Raw genomic sequence first — 19,848 nt, forward strand, 5'->3', positions numbered from 1 at the left:
TTGTATTGTTTTGACATAAACAGTCTGAAGTCAATGAATTCCAAATCTTACCTGAATTTGCCCAAGCCACTCTTTGCTGTCAGTAGCACTGCTGAAGTAAAACTGTTACGGTGTATGGAAACACAGCAGGTATTTCATCACTGCCTGTCAGATATCCGTCCCAGGAGGGGTGGGGCAGCATTTTAGAGCTTGCATTGTCTGTCTTTCTTCCATGTGCTGTGGTATAAACCTGAATCTCCAGTGGCCATCAGCCAGTGTCAATCAACCCAAGGCTGGTAATCCCATTACCCTACACTGGGAGTCCATATGAGACAACATATGAGATGGCAGAGTCGGCGGTCCGCAACTGGACGGACATTGAAGCTTTGGCAAAAGTCACTTGTGAATAATGCATCCCATTGATGTGGTCGCCAGTGCCATCTGTCAGATGGTTGTGTCTTCTGAGTTTAGATGCGAGCAGCAGACTATATGTCTTGGGCCTTTATTTAATTTCACCTTAGATTACATCAGTTTGAAGTGGTGTTGGGTTGTTCTTATTTCGGTCTAATAGTATCACCCTGAAGGCGGTTTTGTCCCGTTGCACCTGTTTGGCGTGTTTGATCCCATGACACCTGTGATCTGAGTGATAAGGCATTAACATGAGGTGGATGCACAGCTGTTTTTGAACAAATGATGTCAGTTTGCATGTCAGTTTCTTCATTTCAGGAAATGGGGGTTGATTTTAAAAATGTGAAGTAAAGTTTCCATGACTTCGTTTGCGGTTGCATGCTACACATTTAAGAAATACCATTCTTTCCAAATCTTTTCAATCTTAATGTTGGTAAGATTTTTTTTTTTTTTTTTTACAAAACACTACTGTTTAAAAGTTTGGGGTCAGCAAGATGTTTGAAAGAAATTAATGCCTTAATTCATTACGAATGCATTAAATTGATCATAAGTGGCAGTTAGGACATTTATGATGTTACAGTGAAAAGATTTTCAAATAAATGCTGTTATTTTGAACTTTCTATTCATCAAAGAATCATGAATACTTTCGTCGTGTTTTTAATATTGTTATCAGTAAGAAATGTTTCTTGAATTAGAATGGTTTCTGAAAGGTAATGTGACACTAAAGAAAACGGATGCTAAAAATTAATCTTTAGTGTCAGAAGAATTAACTACATTTTAAAATGCATTCAAATAGAAAACTGTTCTTTAAAATTGTAATAATATTTCAAAATATTTATGTTTTTTTCTGAAGTTTTGATTAAATAAATGCAGCCTTGGTGAGCACTACTTTCAAAAACAAAAACTCTTACAGACTCCAAATTTCTGAACAGCACAATTAAAAAAATTGTGTAAATTTTACAAAACAAATAACACATTAAATTAAACCTGAAATTTTGAAGTAGATACACTGAAATAGTATTTTCTTGTAAAACCACTCCAATTATGTTTTCTTTATTTTTTACAGTATAGTGTACCTCTTTACATTGCCAATACACATTCCTGGTTTTATTGTATGGCATTTATCAGAAATGATTATTCTGAAGAAATATAGGCTTCCTAATTTTATCGAAATGGCTACATCTCTTACCTTTTGAACACCTATTCTTCTGCATCTTGTCATCTTGAGACCTTAAGACAAATTGTTCCAAGTTCCAATCAAATCCTGCAGGATAAGATTGACTTTTAGCACTTTATTGTTTGCAATTGAATTTCCTCTTGCTCTTAAAAATATGCCTCATTTTGCAAGTAAATCAGGCTAGTAATGCCTTTTTAAGTTGACTAAATTACCAAATTGGTATGATGTTTTTTTTTAGTATGGGGCATCATTCGTGATTTCTGGAGATGACTGAAACTTTGAAGACCAGGTTTGAGTTCCCCAGCTCCCTCATTCAAGCTCAGGTAAAGCACTCAAAACAGACTGATTATTTAAGCATTTAGAGGTAATACAAGGTTCAGATTCCACAGCAATTCAACGAAATGCTTATCGATCCTGCAAAATGTGTCAGTCTTGAAGAAATCCATTCCTGTGAATGTGTAAATTTGATTAAATCTTTTGTTTAGTTTGCTCAAGGTATTGTATGTGAAGAACCAGATTTTCTGCCTGATCAGTAAGGAACAGCTTTTTTGGGTTTGTTAATTCTAGGCTGTGAGGACTCTTGTCACTGCAGTGCTGAAAGAGAAAGGCCAAAATGAAAGGATTTGTCAGACCACAGCTAAAGTAAGTTCTCGTGATCTTGCATATAAAGATTATATCACATCACGGTTAGGACACATAGTTCAAATTAAATGGCCTGTTTTTGGCTGTTGCACCTTTAGGACTTCTATGTCAATGCTCCTTTGACAAGTAAAATGAATAAGAGTGTTTTATCCAGGCACTCAGTGACTTAACAGGCAGTGGTTTGTGTATGAAGGATTCCAAGGCACAATAATGATCTGAAACAATTTCAAGGGAACTTTAAACATAACCAAGCTAAATGCTTGTTTCTTGGTAGAAAAGAAGTCACAAGTTGATAAAAAGAATTTATTCAAGTGATGCACCGAAAAACATTTTTTTTTTAACAAAACTAAAAGTAAAGTTTTCAGTTTGCTGAACTAAAGCTTATTTCACAATGTGTATATAATCAATTAATTGATCATCTTTATTTAATAATCAACACTCAAATCTGACAACCAGCAATCAAACTGAGTTGCACAGTAACATTTAAATACACATAAGGCACTTTTTATATTAACTTTGCAATTATACAATTATGCTTCTAGACATGGTTTCATATCAAAAGCAACAAAGTGCCAAGTTCATTGTGATTACCGGATGGGAAAAACATACAAAAAATGTTTAGTGAAGATGTACGTAAATGTGGGCTGTGATGTGGTTGGATATTGTATGTCTGAAATCCAACTTTTTTTGCAGATTTCTTTCAATAAAAGAGTACAGAAGTTCGGAACGTTACAGTAAAATATTCATGAAATGACCCATTTATAGGAAATGTGTGCTGTTTAATTACTTTTACAACTTCACTAACTTTCTCAAGTCTATATTTTTGCTCATGCAAAATGTTTTGCATGATGAACTTGTGTTTTATATAAACAGGGTCAAGCGCTGGAGTCTCTATGGGAGCAGTGCAGCAGTGACAGTACTGTCGTCCGCTCGGCCTGCTGTGACGCTCTGGTGCTACTAGTAGAACAGGGACATGCAGATCTGCCCTATGTGCTCAACACCACCCTTAACCTCCTGCCCTCGGCACGGTATGTTTCTGTCACGCACCTGGCTCTCACAGAATAATGCAGATTGTTATCACTTGTCATCCCCAATTTAAAAACCTCCATGTGAGCTACATGGGATGATAAACTGACTCAATTATCTTGTTTCTTTAACACATTTAAGCCCATATTATATTGTTCAAAGATGGCTCTAGATATATTTTCAAATGGGATTTGTTTTTGTGAAACCGTGGCACACCCTGTCAAGCCTTGATGAGACCTTATAAGCATCCTCAGGCATTGACCTCTCCCTTCTCTTAACAATGCAATTAGTCTTTGTTTAAATACGTGCAATGTAAAAAATGCTTTTTAGAGACCAATTACACATTAGTGCATCAAGTGATGTGTACATTTGATGTTAAAATACTCTCTTCTATCCCAGTTCAGTATGCAAAGACAACTATTAATATGCGTTTATATTGTAGAATGTGTTTATATTTCCTAGAAGAGTCTTAACATTGTAGCTTTTAACATTCATACAGTACATTTATAAGGGAACTGTAATTATAACTACCATTTTTGAATATTTTTTTATTTTACTGATGTTTTAAAGCATTTATACATTCAAGCTCTTGAAAATTCAATAATTTCAGTAATGCTATCATTAACAGAAGGTGTTTCCAATATCACACTGACAACTCAGTGTATACTTGTAAAAAGTTCTTAATGGTAGGTGATTGTTGTGTTAATCACATGGAGGTGGGCAAAGTCTCTAGTTTTAAAAATAACCATTGTGTTCAAGACCCCGAGAAATGATTTTGAAACAACTTTTTTGAAAAGTTTTTCATGCTCATCAATGCTGAATTTATTTGATCAAAAATACAGTAAAAATAGTAATATTGTGAAATTTTATTTCAATTTAAGATACATATTTTCTATTTTAATATATTTAAAAATGTCATTTATTCCACTGGTGACAAAGCTGATATTTCAACAGCTATTACTCCAGTCTTCAGTGTCACAGGATCCTTCAGAAACCATTCTAATATGCTGATTTGGTGCTCAAGAAAAATGAGTCTAAGTGTTCTAAGTGTTTTTTTAAATTATTTTTTTTAATTTATTTATCTTAAACATCTTAAGTTTTAATTTTGAATAACTAAACCTGGCTCTCGCCATTAGCCATAGGTGCTGACATGGTGTTAAAAAGAAAGGAAAAAAAATAAGAAAATTACAATTCAATTAAATGCATTCTTCTTGCATAAAGGCATTCGTTTCTTAAAACAACAACAACAAAAAAACATACTGACCCCAAACTTAGTGTGTTTACAACTTGCTGTTAGAAATCAGTTGCAGGTGGTATTTATAATTTAGGTCAAGTGTATATTCTCTGTGCAGTTTAAATGCTTATATCAAAGTTTGGGGATGCACTACCATATAAATGTCCACCAAAAAAAACATTTTTGATTTCATCTGCTCTTTAAAACAGTTGTTTTGTAAAGATATGTCTGTGCCTGTCTGACCCAGTTATATATTAGTCAATCAAATGTTTGGCTCTAGGAAGAAGTTGCCTTGTTCAATTGGCCTATTAATTGATTAATATGATTCTTTTTTTGTAAATCTAACAGACCACATCCATCTGATGCTTTTAAAACATGCTTAAATTAAATCTAACCCTAAAGCACAAACAAACACAGATGCTTTATTGGTTGATTGCTGCTGTAATGTGCTTACTCTATTGCGTTTTTAGAGGATGTCCTCAGTTATCTGCCCACACACTTCCTTTTTCCTTTGAGTTGGACTCATATAAGAAACAGACTGAGGGTGTACATCTGCATATTCAAAAATTTGAAAAAACACATCTGAAATGCAGCCTGCTCCATCAGTCAGCTCATGTGTCTCCAACACACACACACACACGGCTGCTGCTGTCATCACTGTCACATGATTCAAGATTCAAGATTTTTATTTGTCACATACACAATTATGCAGAGTATAACCAGCAGTGAAATGTAAGTCAGGTCCGCTCCAAGGACAGTGCAATTATATAGAATACAAATATTAAGAAAAATAAAAAAATTAAATAAAAGATAAAAAAATATAAATATAAATGTGCAGGTCAGTATGTTGTTGACATAAATAGTAATAAGAGGAATGTGCAAAAGAATGTGCAAAAAAGTTGTACAGGGTATTTAAATAGCAGCAATACGAGGTAGAAAAAATTATGAATAGCTTATAGATATATTGATATTAACATGGAGTCAAGTGATGTTATGACACAGAGTTAGAGTTTAGGAGCCTGATGGCCTGGGGGATGAAGCTCCTCCTAAGTCTCTCAGTTTTTGCCATCAGGCTACGGAAGCGCTTACCAGATGGAAGCAAAGTGAATAGATGGTTACCAGGGTGATTTGAGTCCTTGATTATTTTGACAGCTCTACTTTTGCAGTGTTTGAGGTAGATGTCCTGCAGAGAGGGGAGAGCAGACCCTGAGATGCGCTCAGCTAAGCCCACAACTCTCTGTAGAGCTTTGCAGTCCTGATTTGAGCTGTTTCCATACCACACTGAGATGCACTGAGTCAATACACTTTCTATGGTCCCTGAATAGAAAGTTTTCAGGATTGCTGGTGAGACCCTGAATTTCCTCAGCTGTCGCAGGTGGTACAGTCTTTGCCTGGCTTTCTTTACCTGTGTTTGGATGTGTGTAGTCCAAGTCAGGTTCTCGGAGATGTTTACACCGAGGTACTTGAAGCTACTCACCCTCTCCACAGGGGTCCCACTGATCATAAGAGGAGTGTAGGGCTGCTGCTGTCTCTTCCTAAAGTCCATGATCAGCTCTTTAGTTTTCCCCACATTCAGAGAGAGACAGTTGTCCTGGCACCATGATGTGAGTCTCTCTACCTCATCCAAGTATGCGGTCTCATCATTGTTGGAGATGAGGCCCAGAACCACAGTATCATCAGCGAATGATAGTGAGGAAGTCTTGAATCCAGTCACAGAGTGAGGAGTTTAGGCCGAGGTCTGTGAGTTTAGAAGCCAGCTTGATGGGGACTATAGTGTTGAAAGCTGAGCTATAGTCAATGAATAGCAGCCTTACATAATTCCCATTGTTGCTGTCCAAGTGTGTGAGGGAAGAGTGGAGGACGTGAGAGATGGCATCATCCGTAGATCTGTTTGGGCGATAGGCAAACTGAAGAGGGTCCAAAGTATCAGGTATGGAGGAGCAAATGTGGCTCTTTACAAGTCTCTCAAAAACCTTCATGACTATAGATGTGAGGGCAACTGGGCGATAGTCATTCAGGCAAGAGGGTTTATTGTTCTTTGGCACAGGGATTATGACGGATTTTTTAAATGAGGTGTGAACCACGGAGGTAGCAAGAGACTCATTAAAGATAGAAGTGAACAAACCAGCGAGCTGATCAGCGTAGGACCTCAGAACACGGCCGGTTATCCCATCAGGTCCGGCTGCTTTCCTGACGTTCACTTTCTTTAGCGCCCTCCGAACCTCATCCTCTGACACGGTGATTACAGGATTATCGCTGCTCTGCCTGCTGCTTCCTGACGCGCTGGACGGCAGAGACGCGCCGCCGCCGCCGTTGCAATCGAAGCGGCCGTAGAAGATGTTTAACTCGTCGGCCAGCAACGGATCTGCTCTCACCTCCGTGGAGGATTTGTTTCCGAAGGCACAGATGGTCCTAAGTCCCTACCACATCAGTCGAGAGTCATTGAGCTGGAAATGAGACTCAATTCTCTCTCTGTATCGGTGTTTAGTGGCTCTTACTGCACGTCGGAAAGCATAGCACGATGCTTTGTACTGGCTCATATTCCCAGTCAGAAGTGCCTCATTATAAGCGGCAGTGCGTGTGTTAACCGCAGCACGGATAGTTCTGTCCACCCACAGTTTCTAATTGGAGAATGTCCTTATCGTTATTGTTTCTGTAGCTTGCTCGGTTAGCGTGTTTATAAAGCTTAATGCTACATCCGTGAACTCGCTGACGTCAGAAGAACTCGCCCGGAACATGTCCCAGTCGACGTCATCAAGAGCCGACTGTAGCATAGCTTCTGATTGGGAGGACCAGCGCGTCACTACTCTCTGCGCCGGAGGATCCTGAACGAGCCTTTGTTTATATTCCGGTGTGAGGAAAATGGCGGCATGGTCCGATTTGCCAAAAGCCGGTAGTGAGCGGGCTTTGTAGGCATTCTTGAACTGAGTGTAGCAATGATCCAGTGTGTTTGGTCCTCTAGTTGGACAGGATACATGCTGATAAAAGTTCGGCATGACCTGCCTGAGGTTGGCTTTGTTAAAGTCTCCCGCGATGATAAAGGCAGCGTCAGGATGTTTGTTAATGTAGCCGCTGAGCACATCGTGAAGCTTAGACAAAGCCAAGCCTGTGGTGGAATGTACACAGCAGTGACAATGATCGATGCAAACTCCTGGGGCAGATAAAATGGGCGGCAAATAATGGAAAGATGTTCCAGATGAGGCGAGCAGGAACGCGACAGAATGGAGATATTCCTGGGATCACACCATTTCTTGTTAATCATGAAACGCACTCCTCCACCCCTGGATTTACCGGCCTCTGCTGTTCTGTCCATCCGAAAAACAGAGAAGTTATCACTTGGCATAACAGCAGTGTCCGGGACCAAGGACGAAAGCCACGTTTCGGACAAACAAAGGATGTTACAGTCCCTTATGTCCCGTTGGAAGCTAATCCTGGCTCTAAGATCGTCCATCTTATTCTCCAAGGATTGGACATTTGCGAATCTCAGCGCGTTTCCCACGGTGTTTCTTGATCCTTCGCCTCGGGGGGTTATTGTTCATCTCTGCGTTCCGAAGAATCTCCAGTGGCCATGCTGGATTCGTGGCTAAAGTGTCCTGGAACAGGTTGGTGTAGCGGTTTCCAATGTTCAAAAGTGTTTCTTTGTTATAGGTGATCAGTGCCGACGTGAGATGTGTAAAAAGAGAAAGTAAAACTAAGTAAAAAAGTAAATAAAAACACAATCTTAGCGGACTGACCTGGACGGCGTCCGAACAAAGCGGCGCCATCTTGTTATTCATGGAGCAGCTTCCCACACAATGTACCCTTTCATCATACAGAACTGAATTTTAAAGGAAGAGTTCACCCAAAAATAAAAATTCTGTTATTATTCACCCATCCCCATGTTATTTCAAACCTGTATGCTGTTTTCCTTCAGTGGAACACAGAAGTAGATATTTTTTTTTATACTACGGGGCCGTTGAATGCTTGAATCTGATTGGCTGATGAACGTTCTGAGGTGTGCAATTATTTTCAGGGAAACGCACGGCGAACGTAGTTCCAGGCAGCTTTCTTGACCGCATTACAGTTCCATATCACTTCGCATCGTTGTCAGCGCTGCCCTGACGATTTTATCAGTTAGCCTAGTGTAGCAACTTAAAGGCTACACATGACATTTCTCACTAGCGAGGTAATAACAGCGCTGCATCTTAAAGCAGACTTACAGTTTAGAGACGGTGCTTCAGAACACTGTTGAGGGACACACAGAGGTAGCCTAATTCATACAAGCTCTCTCTCTGTTTCTCTTTCTCTGTGTCTCTGTCTCTCTCGCTCTCTTTCTAATAACTTCATTATTAACTGCATTAGTCTGCTATCAACGGCTCAAGCCTCCATTGCCAGCTTTAAAATGACGTTTTGGAACTAGCAAAAGAGTCGTTGGATGAGATGCGGAAGAAATAATCCTACTCACAATAGCGATTTAAGTAGAAAAACCGGACGAATCCCTTGAAATATATAATCTGATCGATGTCTTGAGGTGTGGCAACCGTAGTATAAGCGGAATAATTGACAAAAAACACATAAAGCACCATAAAAATAATCAATATGTCTACACTAGATTCCAGGTCTTTTGAAGCCATATAGCATGTAAGCCTTATGTATACTTCTATGCAGGTTTTTTTGGTGTTTTTTTTTTTAAATCTTACATTACTATAAACTACTGCTGTATGGCAAAAGTTGTGTAATGATTAAAAATGTCTACATTTTTGTTCCATGGAGAAAAATAACGGCATGAGGGTGAGTAAATAATGATGTTAAAATTAAATGTTTTGGGTATTTATGTTTGTTTTTTTTATATTGATTTGCTTTATTTATTATATATTTATTTTTAAAATTTGATTTAATTATTTGAGTATTGAAACTTTTGTTACTTTGTGCAATCCACATTTATGTTTTTTTATGGTAAAAGGTATAAAGGATATTGGGTATCAATAACAAAAGGGACCAATTTGGGGCTTCTTTTGTCAATAACCTCATCATTATTATATATTTTTTTAACCTTTTGCAGCTTTTATTAATTGGAGAATATAAAGAAGATGTGAAATATCAACAACTGCTTTAACAATTGATTTGCCTGTGTGAGAACCAGCAGCTTTGACAATAACTTCAGCATTTCAACATTATGTAGATTTAATTTAGAGCTCATTAAGCACTAATGCCACATTTATTTTCAGCAAGGGCTGTTCTTTCATGCATATTGTCCCAAATAATCCAGCAATAATTTGGTACAGTACATAAGATGATTGAAACGTAGAAAACTGGAGTGTTATGGCTTCATGAAAGAGCCTATATGAAAGCTGGTAAGATGAATTTCCTTTCACTGTGGAGTTATGTTTTCCCTTCTGGTAAAATTTACAGTAATCAAACCCATAGGAGCTGAGAAACGTACTTTCAGACTTGTGAGGGAAGGAGGGATGAAAGAAAACACAGCACATGTTTCACGCAGAGGTGATTTATAAAGTATGAGAAACACTCCACCTGTATTCTCTTTAGGGAATGAGAGCTTTGTATCTTTCATCCCAATATATCATTGGCTACTTTTTTGAGTAGCATACTACTAGTACTATTTCTGATGTATAGTATGTAAACTGTGCAAAGTGTGATTTTAAGAACCAAATGACCTTACATTGACTAAAATGTGCAATATATTACCAGAACACAGTGAATCCTACAAGGTAATACTCTTGACTTGACCTTTTATTAGTTTGTTGATAAATCCCAGAAGTAACATCAAAAAGTAATTTTAGCATCATTATATATTGATTATTTGTTCACATTGCCAAGATCTAAGACATTTTATGCAATATTGGGTTAAAAATTGCAAAACAAAACACTGTTGCATACTATTGTTTGGATCAGTATGCAGTAGTACACTTGCATTCTGTTGCAAACATTACCACATACTCAAAAAGAGCCTTTCTTCATCTGTCTTTCAATAAACCGATATTATGCTATTTGTCATTTTAAAAATTAAAACATTTGTTAAATTTAATATTTGCAATTACTTTTGTGTTTGGAAACCGAGCTGATTCATTTTGTCTGTACAGATTGTATGCGCTTCAGTGATGGATTATGGGTCTATGGTTTTTCTTGGGTAGTATCTGCTGATGTTGACTGTTTTGTTTTTTGCCCGGGCAGGAATGTTCAAGGCCTGATCAAAGTGGTCGGGAGGCTGCTACAGATCCAGGCAAGTCAGCGGGATAACGGAGCAAGCTTCACCTGTCCATATTCAATTAGGTGAGTGCTTTTTCCAAGTGCAACAGCCGATGCCATTTTTTTCCCCCCCTCAAAACGCTCACCCTTGCCCATGTCTAGTCGTTTTAAACATACAAAATTATTTGCTGTGGGCAACAGAATATGATGTAACACTACTCTTTTAAATATATGTAAATGACAAAATTCTAAATAAAGAACTCTTAGGTTGAACTACCGTTTAAAAGTTTGGGGTTTGTAAGATTTTATAAAATGTTTTATTTCATTAATTATTTAGTTTCACAAAAGCTGCATCCATTTAATCAAAAATACAGTAAACTATTAATATTGTGAAATATTATAACAAATGAAAAGAACTGTTTTCTAATTAAATATTTGACAGCAAAGCTGAATTTTTTGCTCAAGAAAGATTTCTGATCACAGCTATGCATTAATAAATGTATTTACTGTTACTTTTGATCAATCTAATACATCCTTCCTGAATAAAAGTAATAATTCATTTTTTAAAATCTTGCTGATCCCAAACTTTTGAACGGTAATGTATTTATCACAATGAGGTTATGTGACCTCTGAGAAAACACCTTTAAGAAACCAAGGTTTTGTTCACATTTGTAGATTTATAGGACCAGTTTGTACTTTCTGACCATTACTTACAGCTTGCATATTGACTGTCATCATGCATGTGTTTTTGTTTGTTTGTTTATTTATGTGAATTAATCCTAGTTCACATGACCTCTCATGATGAGTTACTTTATAATGAATCAAATGACTCTGCATGTCATTTTTCTCCTTCTCTGTCGAGTTCCTCCCTGGTGTGAAGATGAATGGGCGGGGGGCTCTGTGCTGGCCTGGGATTGGTGCTTGGCCTTTAGCACGGGTGGGCACTGAGGGAGGGCTTGAGGATTAATGGAAGATGCCCACTGGTGCTCATTGTGTCCGTCTGCTCGATGGCTCCTCTGCAATCTGCTCTGGGGTCACAAAGCCACTTACTGTAGATATCCAACAGAAGCCGAGAGGGTTAGGGTGGGGTTGTGAAAGGATTTTTGAAGAATAAATCAATTCTGTTTGCTCAGAAAAAAGACATAGATTAAAAGCTAAACCTATAAATCTTTTTTTATTGGTCTTGGGCACAGTATTTCCTAAGTGCCTGCTATAGAAAACTACAGTCTTTTATGCTCACCAAGGCTGCATTTATTTGATCAAACATAGAGTAAAAACAGTAATATTGTGAAATATTATTATTATAATATAAAATAATTGTAATATATTTTAAAATGTAACTCATTCCTGCAATGGCAAAGCTGAATTTTCAGCATCATTACTCAAGTCATCAGTGCCAAATGATCCTTCAGAAATCATTCAAATATGTTGATTTGGTGCTTTAAAAATGATATTATTATTAGTGGTGACAGTTTTGCTGCTTAATATTGTGACCCCAAACTTTTGAACAGCAGTGCATAATTTTTTATATTTTTGACCGAAACTCAGTATCTCATAGTCAAATGCTGACAGTAATTTGTTAGACTGATTTAAATCGATAATCTTGTAGGCTGAGAGCATGTTTGACCAACTCATTAAAGGTGCCATAGAATGCATTGATACAGTATTTTAAATTGTTCTCTGATATCTACACAGAAGGTATGTGGCTTAAGTAAGGGCAAAAAATCTCCAGAAACGATTTTACATGTCCATTTACAACCCTAGGATTTCTCCCTAGAATGAAACGGTCTGTTATTGGCTTATTTGGCAGGGTCATGAATAATAATGAGCTCTGCTCTGATTGGCTGTTTCACAGTACGGCTCATCAGCAAGAAGGAAGCACAGGGAGGAAAATATATATTTAAATACTTTCTCTCGCAGTTATATCGTCGGGTAATTATACTGTATATAAAACGCGGGCATCAGGGAGCCGTTATTAATATGCGAGGCATTGAAACTGCTTTTGAACGATCCATCGATCGCGTTATAGTTTCACTTTCAAGAGACGCGATCACACAAACTATGTTTACATTATGGAGCAACAGTACTTACCACACATTTCACAAGATCAGATGCTTGTCAGTGGTGCTCAGGATCTGTAAGTCTTTCGCCATCATCCTCATCTCTCCTTACTGAGAGTGAAATCTTATGTACTGTAACAGGCTACCGCTAGCAAGGAGCTAACCATGTCCCTTTAGTGGCTCGTGTTGTTTGCTTTCTGTGCCTTTCTGAATACAGACACCAACCCATCCCTGCACTTCACACCCCCTGCACGGCCTGGAACATAACATTTATTTTGTTATTTTCGCTGTTGTCCGCGCTTGTTTATTTACAATACCTGCAGAGCTTCTGATGGTTCGGCCGGCTTAGAACAAGGGCGGGTTTATGCAAATGTTGGGGGCGTAGTGATCCCGACTGTTGCGTCACAGTCGGTGTTATGTTCTGATTCGCCTGTTTTTCAGTGGTCTTTTTTAATCACGAGATTTACATATGAAGGAGGAAACTATGGTGTTTGAGGCTCACTGTATGTCATTTCCATGTACAGAACTGTTATTATTTAAATATGCCAGGGTAAAGACAGTTTTTCATTCTATGGCACCTTTAAAGTAACTGAAAAAATAGCCATTTGTTTGTGAATCAAAAATCACTGACTGGTCATACAGTAGTGTATGTATGTTGCGTTTTTTCTTTGTTTTTTCATGCAGAGGCCCAAAAGAAGGATGTGTTGTCTATTATTTTCTTTGTTTTATTTTTGTAAAAAAATTTATATTAATTTATCCTAGCCCTTCTGCTTCAGACTGCAAACTCACAACTCAGGAAGATATAATAAATCAAATAATTATTATTTTTTTAAACACTAGCTTTTCTAATCTTTTTGTTTTCTGTCTGTTTCTTTTTATTTATTATACAATTAACAAAAACAAAAAAGGCCTCTGACACTAGCTTGCTCTATTCTTTTTCTATTCTATCGGTTTTCTTTTTATTTATTATATAATTTTAAAAAGAGCCTTGCGTTAAGCTATCTGAGACTTGTTATAGCACTTGCAAATCATTGCTCTTTTGTTGGTTTTGATTGCTTCCATTGTCCTCATTTGTAAGTCGCTTGGGATAAAAGCGTAACCAAATGTAAATCAAATCAAATACATTTTATTCACTATGCTGCATATTCAGTCCAACTTCTGTAGACTCAAACTTCCAAATTCTCCTTGACTGCTGAAGTTTTAAATGTGGTTAAGGAGTCTCGCTCTAAACTTTCAGTTCAGATGTGAGATGGAGGTCAATGTGTCATTGTCTGGCAGATAATGTTGTGGCTGTCTGCCGAATATCGCCTCTGATGGATGAACCCTGATAATGTGATGGCTGCACCAGTTGGCCAGGGAACAAGAAGCGATAGATGAGCAAATGTTTGAACTGTAGGATGTCTGTGGAAAGCTTTGATGCAGCCCTAACATCTGGCTGGAGGTGACCCAGACCATAAATTTAAGTGCTGAAAGACTGTTTACCATGTAGAGGATCTTCAAGCTTCAAGCTTTATAAAATATGTTTCTTTCTGACCCAGTGCCAAAGGCACACACAAACACCATGATCAGGGATTTGGATGAGTTCATTAATCTTGGATAAAAGAGCATGGGTGTTTGTTAATAAAAGGGCCTTCATTTGTATTTTAGATTTAAAGGATTAGTTCACTTTTAAAAAAACTTTTGCTGATAATTTACTCACCCCCATGTCATCCAAGATGTCCATGTCTTTCTTTCTTCAGTCGAAAAGAAATTAAGGTTTTTGATGAAAACATTTCTCCATATAATGGACTTCATTGGGACCCAAACGGTTCAAGGTCCAAATGACAGTTTCAGTGCAGCTTCAAAGGGCTTTAAACGATACCAGACGATGAATAAGGGTCTTATCTAGCGAAACGATCGGTCATTTCAAAAATAAATAAAAAAGTTTAAGTTTTATTTAAGTTTTCTTCCACAAATGCTCGCCTTGCTCTGTTCTGTGATGCGCGTTCATGATGTCACGTAATACGCAATGACGTTGAAAAGGTCACGGTTGACTTAGGCGGAAGTACCGAGTCAGTGTTTACAAATGTGCGGAAGGAGGACCATATACACATATTCAAATGTCTTTGTGTCAGTTTATCGTTTAAAATGCCCATTTCGTGTGCGTATCCTGGGTGTTTTAATATTAAAAAGCCTACTGACTCTGTACTTCCGCCTACCTCAACCGTGACCTTTTCCACGTAATTGCGTATTACGTGACGTCACGAATGCGCATCACAGAACAGAGCAAGGCGAGCATTTGTGCTTATAAAACTTAAACTTTTTTATTTATTTTTGAAATGACCGATCGTTTCGCTAGATAAGACCCTTATTCATCGTCTGGTATCGTTTAAAGCCCTTTGAAGCTGCACTGAAACTGTCATTTGGACCTTGAACCGTTTGGGTCCCAATGAAGTCCCAATGTTTTCATCAAAAACCTTAATTTCTTTTCGACTGAAGAAAGAAAGACATGGACATCTTGGATGACATGGGGGTGAGTAAATTATCAGCAAAAGTTTTTTTAAAAGTGAACTAATCCTTTAAGGTTAGACATTAATCACCAGCATAGAAATAGAGGGAAAGGCATCCAAGCAAAAATGAGGCTGACGCATTAAAGGAATAGTTAAAAATTTGCTGAAAATTTACTCGCCCTCAGGCCATCCAAGATGTAGATTATTTTGTCTCTTTATCAGAACAGATTTGAAGAAATTTAGCATTACATCACTTGATCGCCAATGGATCCTCTGCAGTGAATGGGTGCCGTCAGAATGAGAGTCCAAACAGCTGATAAAAACATCACAGTAATCCACAATTAAACTGCTCCTGGCCAAAATACAAGTCCATAATAACACTTCCTACGGCTGTTTTGACTCTCCTTCTGAAGGCACCCATTTACTGTAGAGGATCCATTTGTGAGCATTTGATACAATGCAAAATTTCTCCGAATCTGTTTTCTCCAAAACCTTCACTTTTTCTGTTCCTCTCTTGTGGAACTGCCAACCTCCACCCAAAATGCTTAGACCACAATTCACAAATACTGACGTTTAATTATGTGCTTGATTTTTATTTTTATTTTTTATTATTATTATTAATTTTTTTTTTTATATATATAGGACCTTCCCTCACCCCTTTCTCACAGTTCTGGAAAACCGTTCCGACTGCTGGCCCGCTTTGCTCCAGGAAATTGATGACTTCCTTCAGCTGGCTACAGACAAGTATGAAATCTCATTCAAGTCTATTATCAACCTCAACCAAGCGCTATATAAAATGTAGACTATGTTTTTGGCCTTCTGTATCTCCTTTGCTCTTGATGCTTCCTAAAATCTGTAAAAACAAGACTGATTGAATATGATTTCTTTTTAAACCTTTACAAGTTAAATTATGTCTATATTGTGTGTTTTCTTTAGAGATGAGCCAGTATATGTGGAAATGTTGGTACCGTTCCTTCGTTACCTGTACTGCGAGCCCCAGAGGTTGTCAGAAAATGCCCTGCTCAGACACAGCCTCCTCAGGGTCCTGCTCCAGCCACGAGGTGCTCCTGAGCCTGACAGCCCACTGGAAAAGGGGCCGTCTGGCACTAGGGTGGTCCGTGAGCTAATACGCAGCCTCTTTGACCTGCTTCCGTACATGCTGGTAAGCTGGCAGATGATTTCAGATGTGCTGAGCTTATATAGCATTTTTATAGGATTAGTCCCATAACGGAAGGTTTAAATTACCCATCACTGTAAATTTTCCATGGTGCCTCGCTCTACTTTATGATTTAACAAAAGGCCTTAAAGGTGTCATGCATTACTATTTAAAAGTTGTTGTTTTTTTTTCAACAGATATGCATTGAACTGAGGGTGAGGTTATATGCATTTATAAAGTTAAAAAATATTTCTCTTTCAAATAAATTGTTGATTTGAATTTTATCAAAGAATCCTGAAAAACATCCATCAGTTTCCACAAAAATATTTAAAAATTTTTTTTAACTGCGATAATATTAAGAAACAACAATTTTAAGCACCAAGTCAGCATATTAGAATGATTTTGAAGGATCATATGACACTGAAGACTTGAGTAATGATGCTGAAAAGTTTGCTTTGCATCACAGAATAAATTACATTTTAAAATATTTTAAATTATTTAATTATTTTAATGTATTTTTGAATAAATAAATGCAGCCTTGGTGAGCATTTTTAAAACATTAAAAAAGTAAAACTTTATAATGGTAGTATAGGTGATATGGAGCAATATGGGGTCAGTAAATAATGAGAGAAAGTTAATATTTGGCTGAACTGTCCTTTCAAACATTTTTACCACTCTCTGTTCACACACTATGCCCAATATGCATTCAGTGTGTCATCGTCCTGTGACCCATCAGGTGGACAGTGTAACAGCAGTGGTTGAGTTCAGTTCATTTGCTGAATCTCTGACGTCGGCTCTGCTCACCGATCCAGGCTTCTGGAGAAAGGAACTGACCGAGCTGGCTCTTCAGCTTCTGTGTGCCTGTCAGCTCAGTGTTCATCTAGGAGGAGAACTGATGTCTCTCCTTCACACACTCCACCAGATAATACCTGCACATGCAGAGGTGAACGCACACATTACAGTGTTATTTTCTGCCTCGTTTTATGCATATTATTTAGGTGGAAATGGACGAATGAGAAACAATAACCTCTATTAAAACCAGTGCCGTTTAATTGCATTCATTTACAAAATGCAGATTCAAAAATGCATTATTTTCAAAGAGAAAATGGCAAGATTAGTATTATTTTTTGTTGCTGCAGTTGCACTCTCGGTGTGATGAACAAATTTTCTCTCATCTTTATAATGGTTTTGTTTGCACAAGGTTTTCTAGCTCAAAGGGATTTGCATTCAGCTTTCCCTCAGAGACTCCATTTATGTCAAGCCGTTTATCTGATCTAACTGTAGGAACTCCCGTCTGAGCAAGTGATCATGGGAATCTCCCTGCTACTGCTAAGTGCCTCCACCTCTCAACAAGCTGCCCTCCTAGAGCTCGGTAATGCCCCTCTTGCTACTGTATCTGACTGCATCAAATTGACACAGCTAGCTTAATTTCCACAGAAAATGGTGAAATTATTACAAGCAGTTTTTGCACAGAAATTGTATTTTTGTTACTTTTTCTAGCTGAGTTTCATGCTGATTGCAACATATACAAATAAAGCTGTGAGGAAAAAAAAGTAGACTCATTAAAAAGGTTTAATGTTAGGATAAGTTCCATCAGAAAATGATAATGATTTATTTCTAAGGCTCATACTTGGGATTATGGATTTGAACCTTTAATTATATAGCACTTTATATGACACAGATTGTTTCAAAGCAGCTTCGCAATATTAAACAGGAAAATAACAGAATCAATGATTCAACTTCATCAAAAATGAGACATGCTGTAAAGCAGTTCTAAAAAGACAATAGTATCAGTTCAGTGTTGGTTCAGTTCAATAACTCATATGTTCATCAGGCATAAAACAGTTCAATATAGCTATTTGCAGAAAGCAATAGTGTTGTTTTTCAACTCAATACAAACCCTTAAACCTATATTTTAAACTTGATATTCCACTCCTCCAGCATAGTTTGTGCTATAATTTCAGACCTAAAATTGTGGTTCATTGGTGCATGGTAAATAATAAAATGAAAAAAAAAAAAGACGTGCTGAACTGTCTTGAACTGTATAATGACACTGTTGTCTTTGTAGAGCTTTTGAGGGAAAGAATTACATTTTTTTTCTCATATTTGATAAAGTTTGGCATTGAGTCTGTTATTTCTGTGAAGCTCCTTTGAAGCAATCTTTGCTGTATAAAGCGCTAAATAAATAAAGGTGACTTGATTGACCCTAACATAATGCCTAGTTTCAAACGAGTTATTGTATTCACGAAGTAAGAGTTGTGATCTATAACTTGTCTTTTTCATTTCTGCCAGCTGTAAAGATTGTCCCTCCTGAGGTTCCTCCTCCCTGGGGAGCGTCTTTGCTGGTGATGCCCTTGTTACAGGTGCTGTCCTGCTCCAGCCTCATGGAAGCTCTGACCGACTCGCAAACACACACAAAGAACCTTAAACTGGCCAATTCACTGTTGCAAACGGTTCAAAGAGAGCCCTCAGATCGAAAAGAGGTACCATAAATAATCATGCACCCATTCGGAAGAGAGTTTTCAAAGTAGCGTGTGACATTAGGCTTTGCGTTTGCCTCTACAGGGCTCCATGCAGCTGAGTTTGCCTCTCAGCACTTGGTATAGCGAGCTTCAAGTGGCCACCAGCGTCTTACACCGAATTTCCATAGACTCCATGTCTACCATAGAATGGCTTTACTCCCTGCAGTCCTCACTCTCTGTCTGTGAACACGTCCCAGATACTATTTGTCTCCTGGTGTCCCATGTTATCGTCAGCAGTCACGGGGATCTCTGCAGGATAGTGCTGGACACTGCCGCTGCCATCGCTGAGGCTGATCCTGCTAAGGTAAATTTTGTGTCTCAGTGATTAGTTTTGCTGTATTGCAGTTCTGTATTATTTAGTAAGAGTAGCCTAGTGGTTAATACTTCAGGCTGGTTGCAAAAAATTAAGGAGTTCAAATTCTTTCATTCAGTCACCACTGAGTTTAAGAGAAAAGCATTTAATACTTTTTTCTGTCCATGTAACTTAGGAATAGTTCACCCAAAAGTGAAAATTCTTACCGTGTTTATTCCAAACTGTATGACTTTCTTTACTGTTTTGCTCGCATAAATTAAATATAAACTGTAAAAATTTAATTCATTTGTTTAAAATGAATTCACAACATGGTATTGTACATTACGGAAAGTTAAATAATTAATAGTGTTTTTAAAGATTGACTTACATGACCTTTAGATGATGGTAACCATAAATATTAATTAAAAAGAAATTGAAATACAAATTTATTTTTGCAGTAATATTTAATCTTAATTGTATTGAGCAAGGAATAAATTGATCAAAAGTGAAGTAAAGATATTTATGATGCTGCAAAAATTATATGATTTCATGATTCATCAAACAATCATAAAAAAATACATTTTAAAATATTTTTTAATAGAAAACAGTTATTTTAAATAGTAATAATATTGTAGTTTTTACTGTATTTAAAAAATATATATATATATATAATTCAT

The 19,848-nt window shown here is 37.4% G+C and overlaps 2 protein-coding genes across 3 annotated transcripts in view; one reads left to right on the forward strand and one right to left on the reverse strand.

The window, feature by feature from the left end:
- The window catches only part of LOC306861406 (protein AF-9-like), a 58,800-nt gene extending 58,676 nt beyond the window's left edge, over nucleotides 1–124 (reverse strand). Inside the window, exon 1 of the mRNA XM_079403633.1 lies at nucleotides 52–124. The gene's annotated coding sequence lies outside the window, so the exon portion shown is untranslated. The remainder of the gene's footprint in view (nucleotides 1–51) is intronic.
- Nucleotides 1–19,848, forward strand: part of LOC306861258 (focadhesin) — a 63,930-nt gene that overhangs the window by 967 nt on the left and 43,115 nt on the right. Inside the window, exons 2-11 of one of the 2 annotated variants that reach the window (XM_079403440.1) lie at nucleotides 1,803–1,887; nucleotides 2,132–2,206; nucleotides 3,080–3,234; nucleotides 10,638–10,736; nucleotides 15,844–15,945; nucleotides 16,138–16,363; nucleotides 17,094–17,300; nucleotides 17,642–17,729; nucleotides 18,650–18,840; nucleotides 18,923–19,183. In XM_079403440.1, the coding sequence (XP_079259566.1) occupies nucleotides 1,831–1,887; nucleotides 2,132–2,206; nucleotides 3,080–3,234; nucleotides 10,638–10,736; nucleotides 15,844–15,945; nucleotides 16,138–16,363; nucleotides 17,094–17,300; nucleotides 17,642–17,729; nucleotides 18,650–18,840; nucleotides 18,923–19,183 (1,461 nt within the window). In that variant the 5' untranslated portion in view covers nucleotides 1,803–1,830. Of the gene's footprint in view, nucleotides 1–1,802; nucleotides 1,888–2,131; nucleotides 2,207–3,079; nucleotides 3,235–10,637; nucleotides 10,737–15,843; nucleotides 15,946–16,137; nucleotides 16,364–17,093; nucleotides 17,301–17,558; nucleotides 17,730–18,649; nucleotides 18,841–18,922; nucleotides 19,184–19,848 lie in introns of those variants that run through there. The other variant, XM_079403441.1, reaches the window with a different exon arrangement.

The sequence above is a fragment of the Barbus barbus genome (assembly GCF_936440315.1).
Source record: "Barbus barbus genome assembly, chromosome: 1".
NCBI lineage: Eukaryota > Metazoa > Chordata > Actinopteri > Cypriniformes > Cyprinidae > Barbus > Barbus barbus.